The 20,236-nt window shown below is 41.6% G+C and overlaps 2 protein-coding genes across 12 annotated transcripts in view; one reads left to right on the top strand and one right to left on the bottom strand.

Moving 5' to 3' along the window:
* Positions 1-6,608, top strand: part of CASP8 (caspase 8) — an 87,026-nt gene extending 80,418 nt beyond the window's left edge. For 8 of the 9 annotated variants that reach the window (XM_037009170.2, XM_073218342.1, XM_073218341.1 and 5 more), the window contains 4 exons: positions 17-102; positions 1,830-1,971; positions 3,811-4,312; positions 5,485-6,608. In XM_037009170.2, the coding sequence (XP_036865065.2) occupies positions 17-102; positions 1,830-1,971; positions 3,811-4,312; positions 5,485-5,620 (866 nt within the window). In that variant the 3' untranslated portion in view covers positions 5,621-6,608. Of the gene's footprint in view, positions 1-16; positions 103-1,829; positions 2,101-3,810; positions 4,313-5,484 lie in introns of those variants that run through there. The other variant, XR_005058747.2, reaches the window with a different exon arrangement.
* A 907-nt stretch (positions 6,609-7,515) lies between these two features.
* Positions 7,516-20,236, bottom strand: part of FLACC1 (flagellum associated containing coiled-coil domains 1) — a 33,846-nt gene continuing 21,125 nt past the window's right edge. For 2 of the 3 annotated variants that reach the window (XM_073218355.1, XM_073218356.1), the window contains 8 exons: positions 19,877-19,974; positions 19,133-19,185; positions 17,401-17,500; positions 15,641-15,744; positions 11,823-11,885; positions 9,077-9,166; positions 8,853-8,962; positions 7,516-7,678 (listed from right to left, as the gene is read on the bottom strand). In XM_073218355.1, coding sequence (XP_073074456.1) covers positions 7,552-7,678; positions 8,853-8,962; positions 9,077-9,166; positions 11,823-11,885; positions 15,641-15,744; positions 17,401-17,500; positions 19,133-19,185; positions 19,877-19,974 — 745 coding nt within the window. In that variant the 3' untranslated portion in view covers positions 7,516-7,551. The remainder of the gene's footprint in view (positions 7,679-8,852; positions 8,963-9,076; positions 9,167-11,822; positions 11,886-15,640; positions 15,745-17,400; positions 17,501-19,132; positions 19,186-19,876; positions 19,975-20,236) is intronic. The other variant, XM_073218357.1, reaches the window with a different exon arrangement.

The raw sequence follows: 20,236 nt of genomic DNA, 5'->3' as shown, positions 1-20,236 counted from the left end.
CTGTGTCTCATTCCAGATCTGTCTCAATTTTTCATGAAGGAAAAATTATTTGAAGAGCTGCCAATGTTAGACTCTCCAGGAGTACCCGACAGTGAGTCCCAGGTTTGTGGAAATGCCAATTCTTTGTTCTCTTTGCATTGCAGATTCTACTTGTTACATTCCCGAGGCCTGTTAGCTTCCAGGGAAACTAACAAGGGGCAGAAACTCATGGACAATAGGGAGAACTGTAGAAGAAATTCACAAAAGGACACGTTTAAATGTGACTTTAATTTTAAAAATGTGGTCTCTGTGGTTTCCTATGTGTTACATTTTTATTTGAAAGACGAAGACAAAGGCATTGGAAGTGTCAAGAGGCAGGGGTTGCAAAGTGCCACGTGACTTCAGTTAATCCTTGATTTTCTGACGGAGATCCTGATACCCTGCTCAGGAGCCCACTAATAAACGGTGTCTCTCAAGCTCAATTTCAGTTCTCCCCCTGGACACATAACAGTTCGGGGTTTCTTCTGCTTCCCACCCCGCAGAGGAGTACATGGGCTAATGAGTCAGAAGCCTCCTACGTGATCCTTTCAGCAGCTGCACCTGCTTCAGCGAGAGAAGGCTTGGGGGAAAGCGTCCATCCAGCGGCACTGGAAAAAGAAAAGCCTGTTCTTTGGGCTTGGCGTTTCAGAACGGTTTCTCCTGGGGTGTAGGCAGCAGGCGCTCATAATCTAGCTGCGTCTGCACTCTCGTCTTAGTGAGCCAGCACAAGAATTGTCCCTCTAGACACGTTCACTTCTGTTTATGTAACTTTTAACAATTCATCAACACTTCCTGACTCAGTAGCCCATTTCTCCTCTGGGAACCAGAAGAAACCCTGAACACTTATGTGTCCAGGGGGAGAACTGAAATTAAGCTTGAGAGAGACCGTTTACTAGTGGGCTCCTGAGCAAGTTATCAGGCTCTCCGTCAGAAAATCAAGGATTAACTGAAGTCTCGTGGCACTTTGCAAACCCTGCAAGCTTCTTCCCCCACTGAGCAGCTAATCATACCGAGAGAGAGAGACGTTAGGTAACTTGCACAAATTCTTAAGGCTAATAGAGCTAGGAATTTGGCCCCTTAGCCCAGAGCCCTTTTCTCACCTCAAGGAGCTGCAGGGATTTCTCAATAAAATCTGAGTATCTCAGAACTGAAACAGCTGGGGGAGAAGCGGGAGGATAGGGTCCACTCTGACTGACAGTGTATTAAAGGCTGCATACTGTAGCCTGCAGCGCGGCTCTCTCCTACAGGTGCTGTGGTCCTGAACGCCGAATTCAGTCCGCAGTTTTGAAAATCCTGGGGCTACACTGTGTCATGTGTGAAGGGCAGGCTCTCAGCTGTTATCCGGGAAGCCTGGATGAATTGAGTAGATGGCCAAGGGAATCGTGAGGTCACGGAGGGGCAGCCCAGAGGCAACACTAAGACATTCATTAACTCAGCAGCTCCTGACTGAGCTCTTACAAATTAATAAATCCTAGTTCCTGGCACAGGTGTTACCTCCCTTGAACAGCACTGAGAACAAACAGTGAAAATATATTATGAGGACAACAATATCAATATAGTGCAAAGTGCTTAGGAGGCCCAGGTACTGGGAAACTGACTTAAACACTAATTGTGAGGCAGAAGCCTAGGGATGCCCAGTGAGAGGAATGGTGGAAACTAGTTGTCAGACAACTTCTAGTTGGGGTGGAGCCAGTGAGCGTGTGCTTGTGTCCCAGTTTGGCTAAGGGAACGGCCTAATCTCCTCTGAAGGAGTTGTTTGTTCACATCTCAAGTGTTTGACCCAAAGAGTCAGCAGGATTTTTGTTTTCCAGGTATCAATCGAAGTTTACCCGATGAAAAGCAAACCACGAGGTTATTGTTTAATCTTCAACAATTATGATTTTAGTATAGCACGAAAGGATGTACCCAAACTTCAGAGCATTAAGGACAGGAATGGAACACACTTGGATGCAGGTACAGTGGAAGTCAAAAGAGAAGTGAGATATTTCTAATTCCTATGTTTTTATCAGAAGGGGAGAACAAAAGCTGTACCAACAAGGCCACGTTTTCAGAAAATGGATATGACCGTATTTCCCTGTGGAGGTGAAGAGCATTCTTACATACTTGCTAGTTTTCTACTTTGTCTTTTTTTAAATGAATTTTTTAAGATCAAAGCGATGTATATATAAAGATAAAATACCAAATCTTGCTAAAAGGCTTACAGTAAAAAAGCAACAATAAGCTTTGTCTTTAATTCAGCTAAATAAATAGTGCTTCTGAAGAATGTGTTAGGTATTATGTGAAAACACTGCCTTGGAATCAAAATCACTTACAGAAATTGCACTTACCAAAGTTGGGCTATGAGTACTGCAGAAATTGTGAGTCCTTATTAGGAAAAACATTTTCAAATGCTAACCTGGTCAGAAATTCTTTAAGGCTAAGATTTAGAATTTACAAGTTAAATGAAATAATAATTTGCAGCATATGTACATTGAAATGGCTACATCTAAATGGCTACATCATTTCGAAAGACATACATTCCAGATGAGGCTGACTTTCTGTTGGGGATGGCCACTGTGAACAACTATGTTTCCTGCCTGTGTATCCTTCTAGTAATAGAAATAATCAAACCCAACCATTGTGACATAAAGAATTTTTATTTGACCAGAGAGTTTTTGAAAATGGTGTTTCTGAGTTATAACTTCAGGTAATGACTTCTTTTTTAAATTGAATAAAGTTTAGAAAATTAACGTAGGCTGATTTTTATCATCAGGACTCTGTTAATGGTGTCTGTTAACATTTGCTTATTCAAGTGAATCTATTCCAAGATTTTAAAAAGCAACAAAGGTTAAATCCATTGACTACATAATTCATCATCACACATCTTGGTATTGAAGAAACGGTTTTAGGCCTTTGATTTCCATTTATTTATTATTAAAAAATTTTTATTAAAATAATATTTGATTATATTTCTGGCCTTTTGGTCAAAGGGCATAAAGTTGTAGTTATGTAGCATGAATAAATCTAGAGAGCTAATGTATAGCTGATGACTACATTTAATAATACTGTGTTGAATACCAGAAACATACTAGGAGAGTTTATTTCAGTTCTCTTGTCACAAATTTCGCCCAAAAAGGTAACTATGAGAAGATTTATTATTAACTTGATTTTCGTAATCATTCCTCTATGTATATCATCCTGTTGTACACCTTAAATGTGTACTTTTTTTTTTTAAAGAAAAAGAATTAGATAGGCAGCCTGAAAAACTTGAAAGACTGACTAGATCTATAAGAGCATTTGGAACAAAAATAATGTTGAGCATATAGAAAACAAAGCAATGAAAAACTAGTGCAATTACTGATTTTAGGAAAGACAGAAAGTTTAATAAGAAAAGCATAACTAATGAATATTAGGTTTATGTAGTACTAGTAATACAAATGTTACTACTGAAGTATGGATCTTTTATCTGAACATTTTTTGGGGCTTTTTTTTCTGATTATGTTAGTACCAATTATTTTTTAGGCTGGTTCAGTAGTAAGCCTAAATAATCGCTTGCCCATATTGTAGACTAGTTGAGAAAAGACAACAGTCCAGCAATAGCACCCTCCCCTTTCTCATTCGTCTCTGGACTGGGAAACGTTTTCAGCTAGTGGCCGTTAAACATCAGAAGCCTATGGAATCCAGCAACTAATACAGAGGGTCTTATTAAGTTCTGGTTCAAATTCTTATCCGATCAGTGTTCCCTCTAGCTCTGGGCTGTGAGGTTTGGGAATTATTCTGGTACAATATGACTTTTCTTCTTTCACTTTTCAGAGGCTTTGAGTAAGACCTTTAGTGATCTCCATTTTGAGATAGTGTGTTACAAAGACTCCACAGCAAAGGAAATCTGTGAGATTCTGAAATCCTACCAAAAGATGGACCACAATAACAGGGACTGCTTCATCTGCTGCATCCTCTCCCATGGAGACAAAGGAATCATCTATGGCTCTGATGGGCAGGAAGCCCCCATCTATGAGCTGACCTCTTACTTCACTGGTTTGCAGTGCCCATCCCTTGCAGGCAAACCCAAAATATTTTTTATTCAGGCCTGTCAAGGGGATAACTTCCAGAGAGGTATAGCTGTTGAGACTGACTCAAAACAGAAGGAAGACTGTTTAGAAATGGACTCATCATTTCGGAAGAAATACATTCCAGATGAGGCTGACTTTCTGTTGGGGATGGCCACTGTGAACAACTATGTTTCCTACCGAAACCCCATGGAGGGGACCTGGTATATCCAGTCACTTTGCCAGAGCCTGAGAGAAAGATGTCCTAGGTAATATTTGCTTACTCAACCTTTCATTCATCTCTAATTATCTAGCTGTGGATCACATAGCTGTACTTCCCAGTTCAGTTGCAAAGTGGGAGAGAGGACAAGGGTTGGTATCTTTAGTTCATGGATGGAAACAACTCAGATACTCCCCTAGGAGTTTCCTTTATTTAGCACCTCAGAGGAAAAAATGTCATAGAGCTGGGAAGGATGGTAGAGGCATGGAGTCCAGCTTTGTCTTTAGGCAGAAACATGACTGAACTTAACTAGTTTTGGAAGTCATCTAAGAAAGCAGTAAGACTCCTCCAACTCTGTCAAAAGTTTTATAATAGTAACCAACCTCATTGTATTGTGGGAAATAAGTGCCAAAGAGTAGAAACCTTTTCTATTCCCACTGATTTGGCCTGAGAAGTCACAAAATGTGGGCAAATATCCTTCCTTTATTTATTGTATTCTACGCTTTAGTTAAATGATGGTTTTGTATTCACAGTTCACCCAAACGCACACACACACACACTGACAGGTGAATAGTAAGGAATTTTCTCTGGGTTCCTTCTAGTTCTAAATCATTATGCTTTAAGCAAAGGAAAGTGAGAGTTTCCCATGACAGATAATGAAGTGAACCATAACATCAACACTATGTTTTCATTTTGTGGCACAGACCATGAATCCTGCAAGGCTCTGAGGGTCAGGTACAGAGGTAGCTGAACAGGCTGCCTGACTAACCTGATGAGAGGCTGCTGAGGAAGGGGTGGAGTGGCTGCAGGAGACATTTGATTTGCACTTGCCTGAAGTTTGATTGCATCATCAAATGCACAGAAGCAATTCAATTTGAGGCAGAGGATGTTGGAGGGCATTGAGGCAGTTATGGGGGCCAGGGGGAGTGACATAGTACATGGAGCAGAATGAGGTACAAACATGTAAGAGGGGAAAGAACTCAAGTCTGGTGACAACACAGGCTTCTGATGGTCAATAGTGATCTCAAGTAAACCAAAGTTATTAGGCACTCAGGCCACTTTTTTTTTTATCTGGAAAGCATTGGTAGGTCTTGGTTTAGCAACTTTTTTCAAATGCCTAATGTCCTGAAGGAAAGAACTGTCACTGAGCACATCAGACCAACGTGTTTACCAGTTGGTTGCCCCCTACAGAGGGTCATGAGGTTATGTTGTGTTTTGCAGGGGTGAAGACATTCTCGCCATCCTGACCAAAGTGAACTTCGAAGTAAGCAACAAGGATGACAGGAAAAACATGGGGAAACAAATGCCACAACCCACTTTCACACTGAGAAAAAAGCTCTTCTTCCCTCTTCATTGATGCTACTGTTTAGTTGCATAACACTATGCTTAATTTATTTGTTACTAAAATGTTGCTGTTTTGCTTTTTTCTGGGGTGAGGGGGATGGCAGGAAGGGGAGTCAGGGCAATCTAATGCGTAAGAAGATTCCTCTTAGGAAGGCAACCTCGCCTGAAACAATGCATTCTGTGTGAATACTTTCCTTTTTCCACCCCCTTTCTGCCTTTGCGAACTTCTCCCTTTCTGCAGCTTGGTGGATCTCCCGCCTGTTACTAGATGGGATGCTGCCCAATTCCTGAGTCACTGAAGGAGCTAGCTTTACTCAGTTGGATTTTTGTTGTCTGACAGTATGCAGGGGAATGCCAGGGACTCTTCTAAAAGGTCAGTGAGGAGGACTTTTGTGATCCGACCCAGCTAAATAAAAAACCCTCATGTGCTGAAGTCCCACATCAAGTGTGCTCTCTGCTGTGAGCGTGATAAGCCCTCTCAGAAACACATCAGGCCTCTCCTGAGAGCAGTGATGAGAGGAGGTGAGGAGATTCTGGTTTCCACGGCTGAAAGGCAGCATGGCTCTGTGTGGACCTAGACATCATAAAATCCAGGGATAATTCTTGTTTTTATTATTCATAAGCACATCATGAAACACATTATTTGGAAAGGATTGATGTTAACTGAATATTAATTTTGTTGCACTTCTGGTCCCTCCCTGTCCAAGCCATCCTTTACACTAATTTATGTTTCTTTAAAACAGTAATAAAAAAATATAATTTCTTATGTTAAAAATCTCCAAAAATTCAAAATGTTCTATACATTCTTTATAATCTGTTTCCAAACTCTCTTTTAAGCCTTTCTCTTAAATCTCTAGAATATATACAAGCTTCTGTACCAAGGAACAGATCTGCTTTTCTGCTAACATTGCTGTGCTCCTGTCATGCAATTGCACTTGCCTTTTATGTACTCAGTTTGTTCTAAATCTTTAGGCATTATCATTAAAAGCTATTTTGTAAGAGTATTTTTAAAAAAGTATTTTTAATAGAAAAAAACAGTATTTTATGCTGCTTGGAGATTGTTTTGTTTTTGTTTTTTTGCCAACAGCATCTTACAGATGGAGAATGTTTGGATCACAGAAGGGTTTCATTTGAGCCTCTCATGTGTTGGTTCACACTGTTGTAGTTTTTAAAAATTTATTGTCCATATACTTAAAAATTGGGAGATGTCACATAAATGCCAGAACATCTTCTTTTAAAAAAATCATTGTGTCCAGGTTTCTGTACGACAACAACAGAATGGGTTCACCGGATCCCCATCCCTCTCCCCTTCAAGTCCCACACCCCTCCACCCCACCCCAACCTCTCTGCTGAGGCTGATGTCAATTATGATTTATCCCTGTGCTTGTTTTCCCATGTCTAGCCCATTTCACTTATTACGTTGCCTGCCTGGCAATGGTTTAGAGAAGGCGGCAAGAATCATCAGAAACTCTTCCCAAATCACAGGTTAGGGAACATGATTGAGAGGTGGGGGGATGGGAACACATGTAAATGAGACAAGGATTCAGGAATCAAATCAATAAATTCTCTTTTTTTGCTAGCTAAATGCCCCAAGAGAACAAAAGGTACACCCTGGAATATAATCAGAATTTAATAGAAGTTCTTCAGAGCAGTGTCTTCAAAATAAAAATGTAAAGATAGAAGAGAAAATGGTACAATCCCCATAGGAAAGCTCAGCTTCAGGTAGAGAGGTCATCACTTTTCAATGAAGGGTTATGAAAATCTATGTAATTGAGATGAGAATTCAAACATTTCCAATCACAGAAGAAAGCAAATCGTGAAATGATGAGAGCTGCATCAAGGCAGCCCAGGAACTAAACTCATCCATGGATTTGTCAAGGCGTCCTCTTGGCCTATAGAGGTGCTGTTCCTGCCATGTTTGGCAACAGAGAACAGCTTTTCTGCTCATGATTCTTGTCCTTTGTGGTTACCATCTTCTAATATGTCAGACGCATTCTCAAAAGCAGTCATAGAGGTCAATCTCCCAGATCGTTCTTCATAAATTTCTTCATCCTTGGCAATTAATTTTTGTCTATAAAGAAAGAGAAGTTATATCACCCTAGACAGAAGGGTAGAAAGGGGTGTAGGATGGACACCTACCTGGAGAAAGAGAAATATGGTTTCATTCCTTTATTGGGGGGAAGTTTCACTCATTACTTGCAGTGGTTTTGAACTTTGTGATATAAGATATTTGGGTGGCTAAACTCCCCTATGAGGAATTTCCCACTGAGGGGGAACAAAATATGTAAACCCAAAACATACCATTTGGCATATTGATTATTTTGAATTAAAATTACTTAAGCATCCAGTGCAAAGAGGACCCTCTGATGCTTCTATGTCCTCCTGAAAGCAGGAGATAAATCTCCCATGTGAAGAGTACCCCATATGAGCCAGGAGGTAGGGGGGCATCCTTACCACCGGTGATAGGGAACTCAGGGCCGAGGTTGTATCAAGAAACCTTGTTACTTCTTCACTAATTTATTACCCCAAGCCCAATCTTCTTGTTTGTGTCAATTTTTCACAAATTTATCATTTGTCTAAAAGATATAAAAGCTGCTTTGGTTACTTCTTTGAATCTCATATTTTTATGAGCTCTCATACATATGAAATTAAATCAGCTTTTCTCTTATTAATCTGTCCTACATCAACTTAATTATTAGACCTGTTAAAGAACAAGAACTGAAGTTTTCTTGCCTTATACTACAACATTAACACAGTGAATAACTTTCCTTTATTAAAGTAGTGACCACAATTTATTCCAGTGATTTAAGATCTTCAGGTAGCAGTACAAATTCTGACCTGAAGTTGATTTCCACAGAAACCAAATGAAGCCACATCTAAGGGTTAATCACTGACACCTAATCTAAACTCTGAGGGGAGATGGAATTCAAAAATAATCTTCAGTCACAGAACTGAATAAACTCAGAGACTCTTAGATGAGTCTAATGTCATTTTGCAAAAACACTAAGACATAGGTAAGGGAGAGGAGTCTAGACACACTCCCAGCACCACTTCAAAGGAACAGTCTGACCTTAGCAGGTAACTTCTGTGGCTGGGCTCAGAGCTGACTGTCTCCCTCCTGAAAGTGCCAGTGCCTTGACTTTATTAGAAATACCTGGGTTTCTCTTCACCTATTCCTCACCCAAACTCCCTCCCACTTTCTAAAGATAACTCAGGCATGTCTTTTGGAGCAGCATCATTCACACCTTAGATGAATGTTTTCTTCTGTCAGGAGCTGTATGGTATATTTAAACTTTTCTTCAGCTTCAGCAAGCTTGGCCTGGAGTGTTTTCTCCACATTTCCCACCACAGCTTTCTGAAAGACATTAACTTTAATGGCTCTCTTTCCCAAACCAGAGTCATCCAGAGTAGAGCTGCACAGAGAACTGGGTTCCTCCTGTCTCCCACTGCCACTCCAGTCAGGACTCACCTCTCTCCGGAGTTCCATCTGGGTATGGTAGAGGGTTGTGTTAAGTGATTCTAGGTTAAGAGCTTGTGCATGCAACTCTTCTTCTATGATCTGTGTAAGAAGAAATTGTTTCAGGACATCAAAACGATGTCTACCCATTTATTCTCTTCTCCAGGGCTCCTGGACTAGAATGTGAAGCATCAACTTGAGCTACTCTTCCTGCACCATTCAGTCACCAGGCCCTGTTGATTCTACTCCTCTATGTCTTACCTGTCTATACTATTCTCTGCTGCTTCACTGTCACTGCCCCAGAACTCACATGAGTTGTCACAACAGCTACCAGTCATTCATTCATTCATTCATTCATTCAACTAGTATTTATTAAGTATCTACTATGGATTCCAATCATATAACATTCTGGAAAAGCCAAAACTAGAGAGACAATGAAAAGGTAAGTGGTTGCTAGAGTCTGGGAGGGGAAACAGGGATGCATAGGTGGAGGACAGGGGATTTTTAGGGCAGAGAAACTATTCTGTATGAGACTGCAATGGTGGGCACATGGCATGGTGCATTTGACAAAACCTATAGAATGTAGAACACAAAGAGTGAACCCTAATGTAAACTATGGGCTTTAGTTTAAAATGATGCATCAATATTGGTTCATCAACTGTAGCAAATGTACACTAATGCAAGATATTAATAACAGAGGAAAGAGGATATGTTTGTGTGTGGTGGGGGTAGTATTAGGGAAATCTCTGTACTTCTGCTTAATTTTTCAGCAAATCTAACACTGCTCTAAAGAAATGATCTCTTAATTAGAAAAAAACTCTACTATTATATTATGTATAAAAAGGCATACATAATTTCTACCCTTATGAAGATACATTCTAGTGCGGGAGACGTAAGAAAAATAAAAGAAGAGCTCATAAATAACCATAACAATAAATTGAAAACAAACCAAGGATGCAGATAGAGGATGCCGTGTAAGTGCAGAGGAATAAGTGTAGAATCTACTTTAGATCGATGCTGAAGAGACTAAAATTGAACCTAGTGGGTCTCTGCTTCCAGGTGTCAGCCCCATTTAACTCTCACATGTCCTCAGAGCTTTTCCCATGTAAAGAGTGTAAACTGGAGTGGTAGTGTCACTCACAGCACCTGCATGAGCAAAGCACTGTACCAGGTCACTTTTCATTCTCTCACTCATTTATTCATTCAAAAAATCAATCACTATTTACTGCATGTCTGTTCTGTGCCAGGTATTGTTCTAGCTAGAAACTAGACACCAACAATAGAATAAACAGACAAAAAAATCCTGCCTTCATAGAGTTTATCAGATTAGATGGTTTTACATCTGTGCAGAAAAGCAGAACAGTTGTTGAGCCTTTAAATAAAGTGGTGCCTGAGAAGGTGGCACTTATCAAAGACCGGAAGTTAGCCGTGTGGATGTCTGGGAAAGAGCTTTCCAGGAAGAGAGAATACTAGTACAGAGACCCCAGTACAGAGCATCTTGGCCTGTTAAAGAAACAGCAAGGAGTCCAGGGCTGCTAAAGAGGTGTGATGGAGGGGAAGAAACAGAAGGAGTTGGAGGTTGGGGAGAGAACCACCCATGGAAGAGGCAGTTCAATCCCTGGAGCCCACACAAGACTGAAAATAGCTCATATTCCCATCAGCCAGAGTAGAAAACCCTTTTGAGACACAGAGGATTGGGTAGACCACTCAGAAAGGTTTAAGGAATATTAGTCCTAGACTAAAGACTGCTTTAATTCAGCCCAAGAAAGCTTAAAAACAAGGCTTGAAAATATAAAACTGTTCCCACGTAACTTAACTGCATCCCAGAACAAAGCCCAATAATATACAAAGAGATACAAAAATATTCAGCACCCAGCAAGGTAAACTTCACAATGGCTGGCAGCCAATAAAAAAATTACCAGGCATGCAAACAAGCAAGAAAATGTGACTGTAAATGAGGAAAAGATTGAAGTAACAGAAACAAATCCCAAAATGACACAAATAATAGAATGAATTGACAAGTCCATTAAACTGGTTTTTTTGATACACTGGGCCTGCCTTGCCCCAAAACCCATTCCCTGATGGCACAGGCTTTCCTGGTCTGTTAGCCCAGCAATGCTGGAGCCCTGGCTGGGCCCTAGTACATCATCCATACTTTCATAATGGCTCATCTTTTCCCAAACATGTCATTCTGGATCCAAATTAAGATCTCAGTGAAAGAAAAACCACAAGGTGGATTGTGGGTTTGAAGAGCTTCCCTGAAGTTGTTTCCCGCTATGAAAGGGCCATGAAGAAGAGAGTTCCTTGAGGAGACTGTTTGGGGGTGGGGGGATTGAAGGGAGTGTTGGGGGGATGGTGAGGGATGCTGAGTTTCAAGCGTGGGGTTGGAGTTCCCAGGCGGCACTATTTTCAGAGGCTAAAGGCAAGAATCTGGCATTTTCCAGTTGAAGACCCTTTTGTGGCTTTAGCCATGTCAGAAATGGAAGGCATGTGCACTGAAGATCAGGCAGTACTATTGCTCATGTAGTTGTTGAAATCTGGCCGTAAAAAGACACCAATGACTTTGTTTTACAGATGGCTTTGTCTTACAGTTCTAAAATTCTTTTTGACTTGTTGAAGCCAGCAAACTCAGCTTTAGGTCTTCCATTTTTTTATTGGTTTGGGGAAATTCTCATAGATTCCATTTTATTGATGGTATATAATTTTACTGATGTATTTTTAAAATGCTAATTCCACAGGAACAAATGAGAAATCTTACCTCTTTGGCCTTTCTCAGCTCCTCTAATTGCAAGGTGTCTCTTTCATGTTGTTTCAATAGCTCCTAAAAATAATTTTGTTTGGAAAAGGTCAGCATTAGGGTTTCTGGCACTTCTTTCAGAGAGTTAAGAAAGCCAGAATGGGATTCTGGAATATAATATTTACCAAAGTTTAGGTATTGGTATAATAAAGCACACTTATAAACTAAGGACATGATGTGTTGAAGTTAAATATTGAAATTCTTACTTATATGCAATCTTACCACTTTAACAAATATTAAAAAGAAATTATGTTTTCATTAAAGGCTCTTCTTGTTAGGGTCCAGATTTAATATTGTTGAATATTCAGTTCTCCACAAGTTGATTTTTATATTCAATGCAATCCCAGTTAAACTACCAGCAGGCTTTCTTGGAAAGCTAATTCTAAAATTTATGTAGAATGCAAAGGATATACAAAAGCCAAGTCATCTTGGGAAAAAAAAAGAGCAAAGTTAGAAGATTTTTACTCCTTGATTTCAAGCTATGGTAATTAAGACAATGTGGTCTTGGCCTCAGTATAGACAAAGAGTTGAAAGGAACAGAATGGAGGGTCCAAGCCCCTCACCCCACCCCCACCCCTAATACAACAAAGACACTCAAGGCAACTCAATAGAGGAAGGAAAGATTCTCAACAATCATACTGGAAAAAAATGACCAATGACTTTTACCTCACAAAAATTATTCACAATGGATCACAGAACATAAAAGCTTAAACTATAAAGCTTTAAAAAAATAGAATATCTTCAGGTTCTTGGGATAGGCAGTGATTGCATAGAGAGGACAAAAAACTGCAACCCTAAAAAGAAAAGAATTGACAATTCGGCTTTTATCAAAATTCAAAACTTCTGCACATCAAAACCATGAGCAAAATGAAAAGGTAAACCACAATCTGGGAGACAGTATTTGCAACACATACATCTGCCAAAAAACTTATGTCCACAATCTACAGAGTGTTCCTATGTATCAATAATTAAAAAATAAATGACCCAAGTTTTTTAAAATGGCAAAAGACTTGAAATGACACTTCACAAAAGAAGACATGTAAGTGGCCCAGTAAGCATACGAAAAATTGCCCAGCATTATTAGTCATCAAGCAAATTAAAACTGTAATGAAATATCACTGCATACCATTAGAATGGTCAGAATTAAAAGATTGGCAGTACTAATTGCTGATGAAAAGGAATAAATGGAATCCTCACATATTTAAGGCTCAAGAGTAAAATCGTACAACTCCTGTGGAAAATAACCTGGTAATTCCTTATGAAGTTAAACCTATATCTGCCCTATAGCTCAATAATAGCTCTCCTAAGTATATACTCAAGAGAAATGAAAGCAGATGTCTACAAAACACTTGTAGAAGGGTGTTTATAGAAGTTTTTTTGTGAAATAGGACAGAATGTGGAAACAACCCAAATCACCAAAGCCAGGAAAATAGTAAACACATTGTGTGATATTTCTACAAAGGAAAACTACTAAGCTGTAAAAAGGAAGAAATTACTGATGTGAACAACAAATGGATATATTTCAGACATTCTATTGAGGGGAAAGAAGCTAAATACAAAAGAGCATACACTATATGATTCCTTTTACATGAAGTTAAAAATCAGGTAAAATTAATCTAGGGTAGAAGGAATCAAGAGTGTTTGTCTTGGGACAGGTTTGAGGGAGACTGGGCTTAACTGTAAAGGAACATAGGAGTGCTTTCTGGGTTGATGAAACGCTCTGATCTTGATTTGAGTGTTGGTTACATGGATGTACACATCAGTCAAAATTCATCAAACTGTACAGTTAAGATCTCTGCAATTTCCTAAGTGCAAATTATGCCTCTATGAGACAGAGTGAGCCAGAAGTGAGAAAGTACCCAGTTACAGAATTATCACTAGATATCACTAGTCAGCATCACTACAGGGAAAATAGAAGCGAGGAGGGGATGCATGCAGATATCCAGTCTCTTGCCACTAGAGGAATTGCTACTTCTTATTCAGACAGTTGAGTACTCTAGACCCTATAAGCACTAGACACATGGGAGGCATGCCCCATCTCTTCATTATTGATTGGCTCAGGAATATAATATTTTGCTCAGGAATATAGTGAATGCCAGAAATGGCCTTTTATTGGCAAAATTAATGGCTTTTCAATTAGCATGGTGGTTGGAAATGGGCTCTTAAAAATGGAATACTATTTTAGAAACACTCAATTTTGCATGGAAAGGGTACCAGAATCTAACAAAGCCTGTAGCCTGTGCACATTTGGATGGTCTCTTAGATTTGATCCATAAGTGGTCCCGCATCCTGCTTAGGAGAGCCTGATTTGGTTGCCTGATGCTGACTGCAGTGGTTATAGAATGCTATCTCTGTAATACCATTGCATGATGAACCTTTCATGGACCTAAAAGCTCAGAGAGCTGATGGTGTAGCTGCTTGGGGCCTGCTTGCAAATGCATGTTTTTTCCATCATGTTTGGTAGAATTTGGTCTGAGACCTGCTTTCATTCTAAGCTGGTATCAGAATGAAGGTTGTGACTAATAGGGATAGTTAACTCATTGAGGTATAATGAGTCATAAGAAATACATAGTTGGTCATTCACATACCCAGGAATATATTTCCCAGGAATATTTGGTCTTCACCCACAGTTCCTAAAAACACTGAAGTCTTAAAGGTGAAATGGGTGTTTTGCCATTTTAATGAGAGACTTTTGGACCCCACCCTAGAGCAGGGGCTGGAAGTTGAATCAGCCAATGGCCAATAATTTAGTCAATCACGACTATGCAATGAACACAAATACCCCTGAGAAGAGCTTATCTCTCTCTGCTCTCTTGGATGCTGCTTCTTGGTCGGAGAGTGTCCATGCTTGGGGAACCAGAGGGCTTCCGAGCCAGGCCCCAAGTTCCACAAGGGTAGAAGCTTCTTTATCTGGGACCTTGCCCTATGTCTCTCTTCATACGGCTGTTAGCTTGTAATCTTTACAGTATCCTTTACTAAACTCGTAAACTGTTTTCCTGAGTTCTGTGAGCCGCTTTAGCAGATTAATCAAAGCCAAAGGGGGAGGTCGTGGGAACCCCCAATCCATAGCCCGTAGGTCAGAAGGACAGCGAAATGCCTGGGGCTTGCAACCAGCATCTGGAGTGGGGGGTGGAGGGCAGTCTTGTAGGACAGAGCCCTTCACCTGGGGAATCTGGTGCTGTCTCCGGGCAGATAGCATCAGAATTGAGTTGAGTTCTCCATTACCCTGCTGGTGTTTGAGAATTGCGTGGGAAGACTCCCCTCCCACATACTCACACACACTGGAATTGGGTCTGGAAACCTGAATAGAGTTATAGTACTGTTACTGCTGTGTATAATACTATTGTTGTTGTTATATGTAGGAAAACACTCTTTCACTCACCCACCTCTTTCAGGGAGCTACCTTATTTCCTGAGAGTTGTACATGACCAATCTTGCTTAGATTAGTTTGTATCAGTGGCCTTTGTCTTCAGCTGAAGACATGGATGAGGAGGATATTCAGAGACTTGGATTTTGGCAAAATAGGGAATTTCAGGTTCTGTTTCTGATTAGCATTCTATCATTTCCCATTACTTTCCATTTTCATGCCAATACTCTGTGGTAATATTATTAAAGAGCATCAAAACTGACAGTCTGCTAGCATATATTTCCAGGGAATCTGGGGAAGGAGAAATATGTCCACAGAGGCTGAAACTCGCCTCATGACAGAAGCACACTGGGAACCGAACGTCAGAACTAGACCGCACCTCCCACCACCGACACACTTCCATCTAAGTTACCTCTTTCTCCCGACTGAAATTCTCAAGGATGGCACTGTAGGAGTAGTTTATTTTGTTCTTTTCTTCTTCTGACTCTAACTCAAACTTTTTTGTCATCTTATGTTCTGAAAAGACAAGAAGAAATCACATGATCTATATGAGTAAATGTGGGAAAGCAGATGCAGAGAAAAGCTCAGAATATCTGAAGATAATAGAAATTCCAGACTGGGTCAAGTTCAAGGTCCTTTCAGCTGGCATTTGGCTTCTGACGCTCACCTGGAGATGCTTGAGAGCAAGGTGAACATGGTGGTTCCCCATCACATCAGCCATATGGGATTCACCCCTAATATCTCTGTTTTGTGTGTGCAGTTTATTTTGGATCTGTTGCTTATTATTTTGTCTGTTCCCTCTGCTGAAGGAACTGCTATGCTTTATTAGATATTCTTATCTTAAAATACAGCTCTTGGCTAACATGATTTTTTCAGCAATAAAATTCATCCTGTACTTAGCCCTGGGGTAGGCATAGGTTTTGACTGTTTTTTCGGGCTAGGGGAACCTGGCAGCAGAGCCTGATATGAAATAGGAGGAAGGAGGGGTAGGGAGTAACCCGAATTCCTTCTTCAACGTATGGTGGAGACGGCAAGGGAGGCCAACCCTGGGCTCACAGGGTCAGTCTGGATTGAGCTACACTATGAACACTACAGTCTGCTCTTTCAAAACTGGTTGTAACATCTGAACTTAGATTTTGACAATGTGGGCTGAGTATAGTGTAAGTAGCTAGAAGTCTGGGAGATGACCTGGGTTATGCTACACCAGCGTGCCAGGTAACACCTCACACAGGAGCAGCTCCACCCGCCTTTCCTCAGCGTCAGCTCCAGGGTCTGCACGCTGCCTTCTAGCAGTTCAGAGTCCCCACCAGGGTGGGAATGGCCTTGAGGATTAATTTCCCAGGGAGTACCTCCATTTAAATGAGTAATTTTTTAAACTGATGGATGTAAAGTAAAATCAAGTAAAGTTGTTAAAACAACTAAAGCTGATATGAATTGGGTTGGGATGGGATGTGGAAGAGGTTTGCAGAGGCCCCAGTACCTCCACACATCTTCTAGGTCAGGGAGCCGAGGCTCCGTAAATTCCTCTCTCCTTTTTCCACAGAATGAGGAATCTCCGTGGGGGACTGGAGGCTCACCCACAGAGCACTTTGTATGATCCAAACCCTCTGTTGAGTGTGGGAACAACTAACAATACATAACAACATACAAATGTATCAAACCAACATGTTGCACACTTTAAACTTATACAATATGTTGAATATATATCAATTAAAAACATATATATATATCAAACATGGCTTCCTTGAGGGGGGATGTGGGAATACAGAAGCTCTCGTTATAATGGATTCTTTTGCCCCTCCCCCAGCAATTGAATATCTGAAATTCTAATTCAAGAATTTTTTTCTGGAACTTTAGGTTCATCTGTATTCAGATAACATGCCTATAGTCCTACAGATGTCCCAAAGCTTGTTCCAGCCCATGATGGCCAAATTTGGAACCAGTGAGTTTTGGGAGGGACAAGCTTAGACCCTCAGGTGGCTGAGCTTTGCAGAGACTCTACCCTTGCTGTCACTCCCTTGCAGACTCCGGGTACCTTCTATTAAGGAATATAAAGCCATGTGTCCCATCGCCCTCAGTGAATCCAAGGCTATCTTCCTCAAGCCGAGGCCAAGCTCAGTGGCACTTTCCTGGTGCACCTGTCATCCAAAAGTCAGAAGTTTCAGTACTCACTTTGCTGTAGTAAGATCTTTTCCTGCTCCGACTTCTCATCCTTCTCCCATTCTGCCCTCTTCTTTGACCACTTATCTTCCATTTCTTCATAAATGCTGTCCTGTGGAGGCACCAGGGCACCATGAAGAGGACGGTCCTGAAAGGCTGGACACCGGCCCAAGGCACAGCCAGCGTTGGGCCCTCTGCAGCTTCCCTCACTGGGGCCTCTGCTGGGGGCCCTAAATGGGTGACTGGGGGGAGTGACTCCAGCCCAGCCCAGCCAAGAGCCTGCAGAACCCTTCAAGTCAAAGCCAACCCTACACAGTGTCTGCCTCACTGGAACTGGGCTTCCTTTGAAGATAGGTAGGGTTCCCCAGGTGGAAAATTCCCATGTCATCTCCCCCTAAATCAGAAACTGCTCATCAATAGCACATGAAGAAACAAGGGAAATGCCTAGTAGTTAGTTTGAACACTTAGAACACAATGGGATGTTTTTCACAGAGTGTCCATTTTTCTTCAGCAAATCTGTGGTTTCTCAGCAAATCTGTGGTTGAGGTTCGATAAGCCTGACCCAATGCCTGTCCTGTTGGTTGGCTCAGACTTCGTGGGAGTCGGGCCTCGGGAAGGGGGAGGCCCGGAAGCTGGATGCTGCCAATAGGGTCCCAGGACCCTGACCTCCTTCCTTTTCAGAATAGCAGCAGGAATCACATGGGGCCTGGGGTCAGAGATCATTTGTAATTATTTTTGGTCATGTGGATAGAGGTTCTCTTATCATTTTCAAGACTGGTGGGCAGCTCAGTCTCCAGAGGCAAACTCCTTAAGAGGCCCCGACTGAAGCAAGCACAAAGCCTACCTAGGAAGTACCTAGGGACAGCCTACCTGCTAGTCAACTTGACATTTCTCTTAGGCTCTGCGGTGTTCTCCCTGGCTATACCAAGGAAGATCTTGAAAATGAGTTTTGGATACAAGCTCAAAACTGAAACTGTGAGTGGTAAATAGAATTGCAGAGGTAATGCTTAACTTGGTTTTCTTCTTTGACAGGGTGACCCAGCCTGGGACTAAGTTGTTTCCTGGGACTCTGGACTTTTGGTGCAAACCTGAACTAGTTGGTCACTAGGGGAGGTGTGTCTTAGCCTGTCCCCTGTCCACTTTCCATTGTCCACTCTCTCACCCCCCTGGGATGAAACCATGCCCTAACCCTGTTTCCTTGGGCCTTCATCGGGTTAGCTGATTACATGAGGGGGTGATGTTTTGAGATTGCTAGGACATGCCCATGCTCTGCCTATGGGAGTGCAGAGCAAATGTAAGTCTTTTTGGATAGCAGTGTGGCCAAATGCATCAAAGGCCTTTAAAATGTTTATTGCTTTTGACCTGCCACTCTACTAAAATCAAAGATGTTGCCAAGTGCAAATATTAATAGTTGGTTGTCTTGAGGTGGTGACATTTTTTTTTTTGTTAATTGTTTTTTGTACTTCCATTTTGTAAAAAACTGATGAGCGAGTATTACTTTTGTAATCACAACCACATTTTTCAATGGGTTTCTTTAGGATCTGGGGGACTGACTTGTGACACGTAGGTACCCTCATGGTGTGCAGGCCACTTTTCTCCCCAGGTGCATGTGGGTCCAAAGATGGCAGGAATCTCAGGGAATTGGTTTCTGGGCAAGAGCTCTAGATTCATCCCAGTGTCACCAGTCAGGAATGAGTCTTGCTTCCCTTACTCCCATAATCCACCCAGGAGCTCTGAGTCTCACCTGGTACATATGAAACATAATCTTCAGATACTTATATTCCCTGTCCATCTCCTCTGGACAAAAGGAAAACAACACAGTCATCATATATTCACATATATGATATGCATGTTTTCAAACTCAAATGTGAGCTTTACTGCACACCTTCCCCACCGCAAATGCATCCCCTAGATGGTGAATCATGTTCCCTTTAGAAAACTGGAAAATCAGCAAGGTATAAATACCTTCTTTTAAACACAGAAAGCAAAGAAAGGGAGAAGGTTATAGGATTTCTCCTTATCCTTTTGGAGATTAGTCTATAACCTCAGAATCTGAAGGATACACACTTGAAACACCACCACCATCTTACCGTGAGGAAACCTGCTGAATTGCAATAGCATATATCTGTAGAAATTTTAAATATACTTTAAAGAGTGCTTTCATGTTCTTACTGCTTTGATAAAGGCAGGTTTTGTTGTCCTCATTTCCCAGATGTGGAAACTGAGACTCTACAACATTAAAGGACTTGCTCAGATCCCAAAACTTGGTCACAGGCCCTTCTGTCTTCGAGGCGGAGGAAGGACATGGGTGGACATGGTTCCCCTCTCTTTAGTTTCATTTTCAATCACATGCTGTCCCTGATATTTAGGAGGAAACCTTGAAAACCTGACCGTTGCCCACCCACGGCCGTGGGGTTCCCTGGCCCTAGGCCCACAGGGTCAGCCTCTCGTCCCTTCACCAGGGGCATTCTCCAGGCCCAGACCTTACCTAGTTTTTTCTGGGAAGCAAACTTCTCTGCCTTCAAGGCTGCTTTGTAGTTGTTCTCCAACTCACTGAGCTCTGCTGCATGAGCCTCTTTGAGCTCCCTGTGGGGCCCCAGATGAATGCCACCAGCATCAGTGAAAGGAAGGCCCGAGCTGAGCTGTCATGCTCACCTGACCCACCTCTCCCCACTCACACAGGAACCTGGTGGGCAGGGTGCAGGGCGCTCACTTCCTGACGCATTCTCCCGACATCCATCCAAAAAAGGGTGACGACCCCTGTCTTTCCCAACCACTATTTTGAATGGAGCTGGTGGGGACCACAGACTCAACAGCACAGACTGCTTGCTGCTTTCCTGGGAGACTG

This window comes from Manis javanica, chromosome 12, assembly GCF_040802235.1.
Source record: "Manis javanica isolate MJ-LG chromosome 12, MJ_LKY, whole genome shotgun sequence".
Lineage (NCBI taxonomy): Eukaryota > Metazoa > Chordata > Mammalia > Pholidota > Manidae > Manis > Manis javanica.
This window is presented reverse-complemented; position numbering and strand designations above follow the sequence as displayed.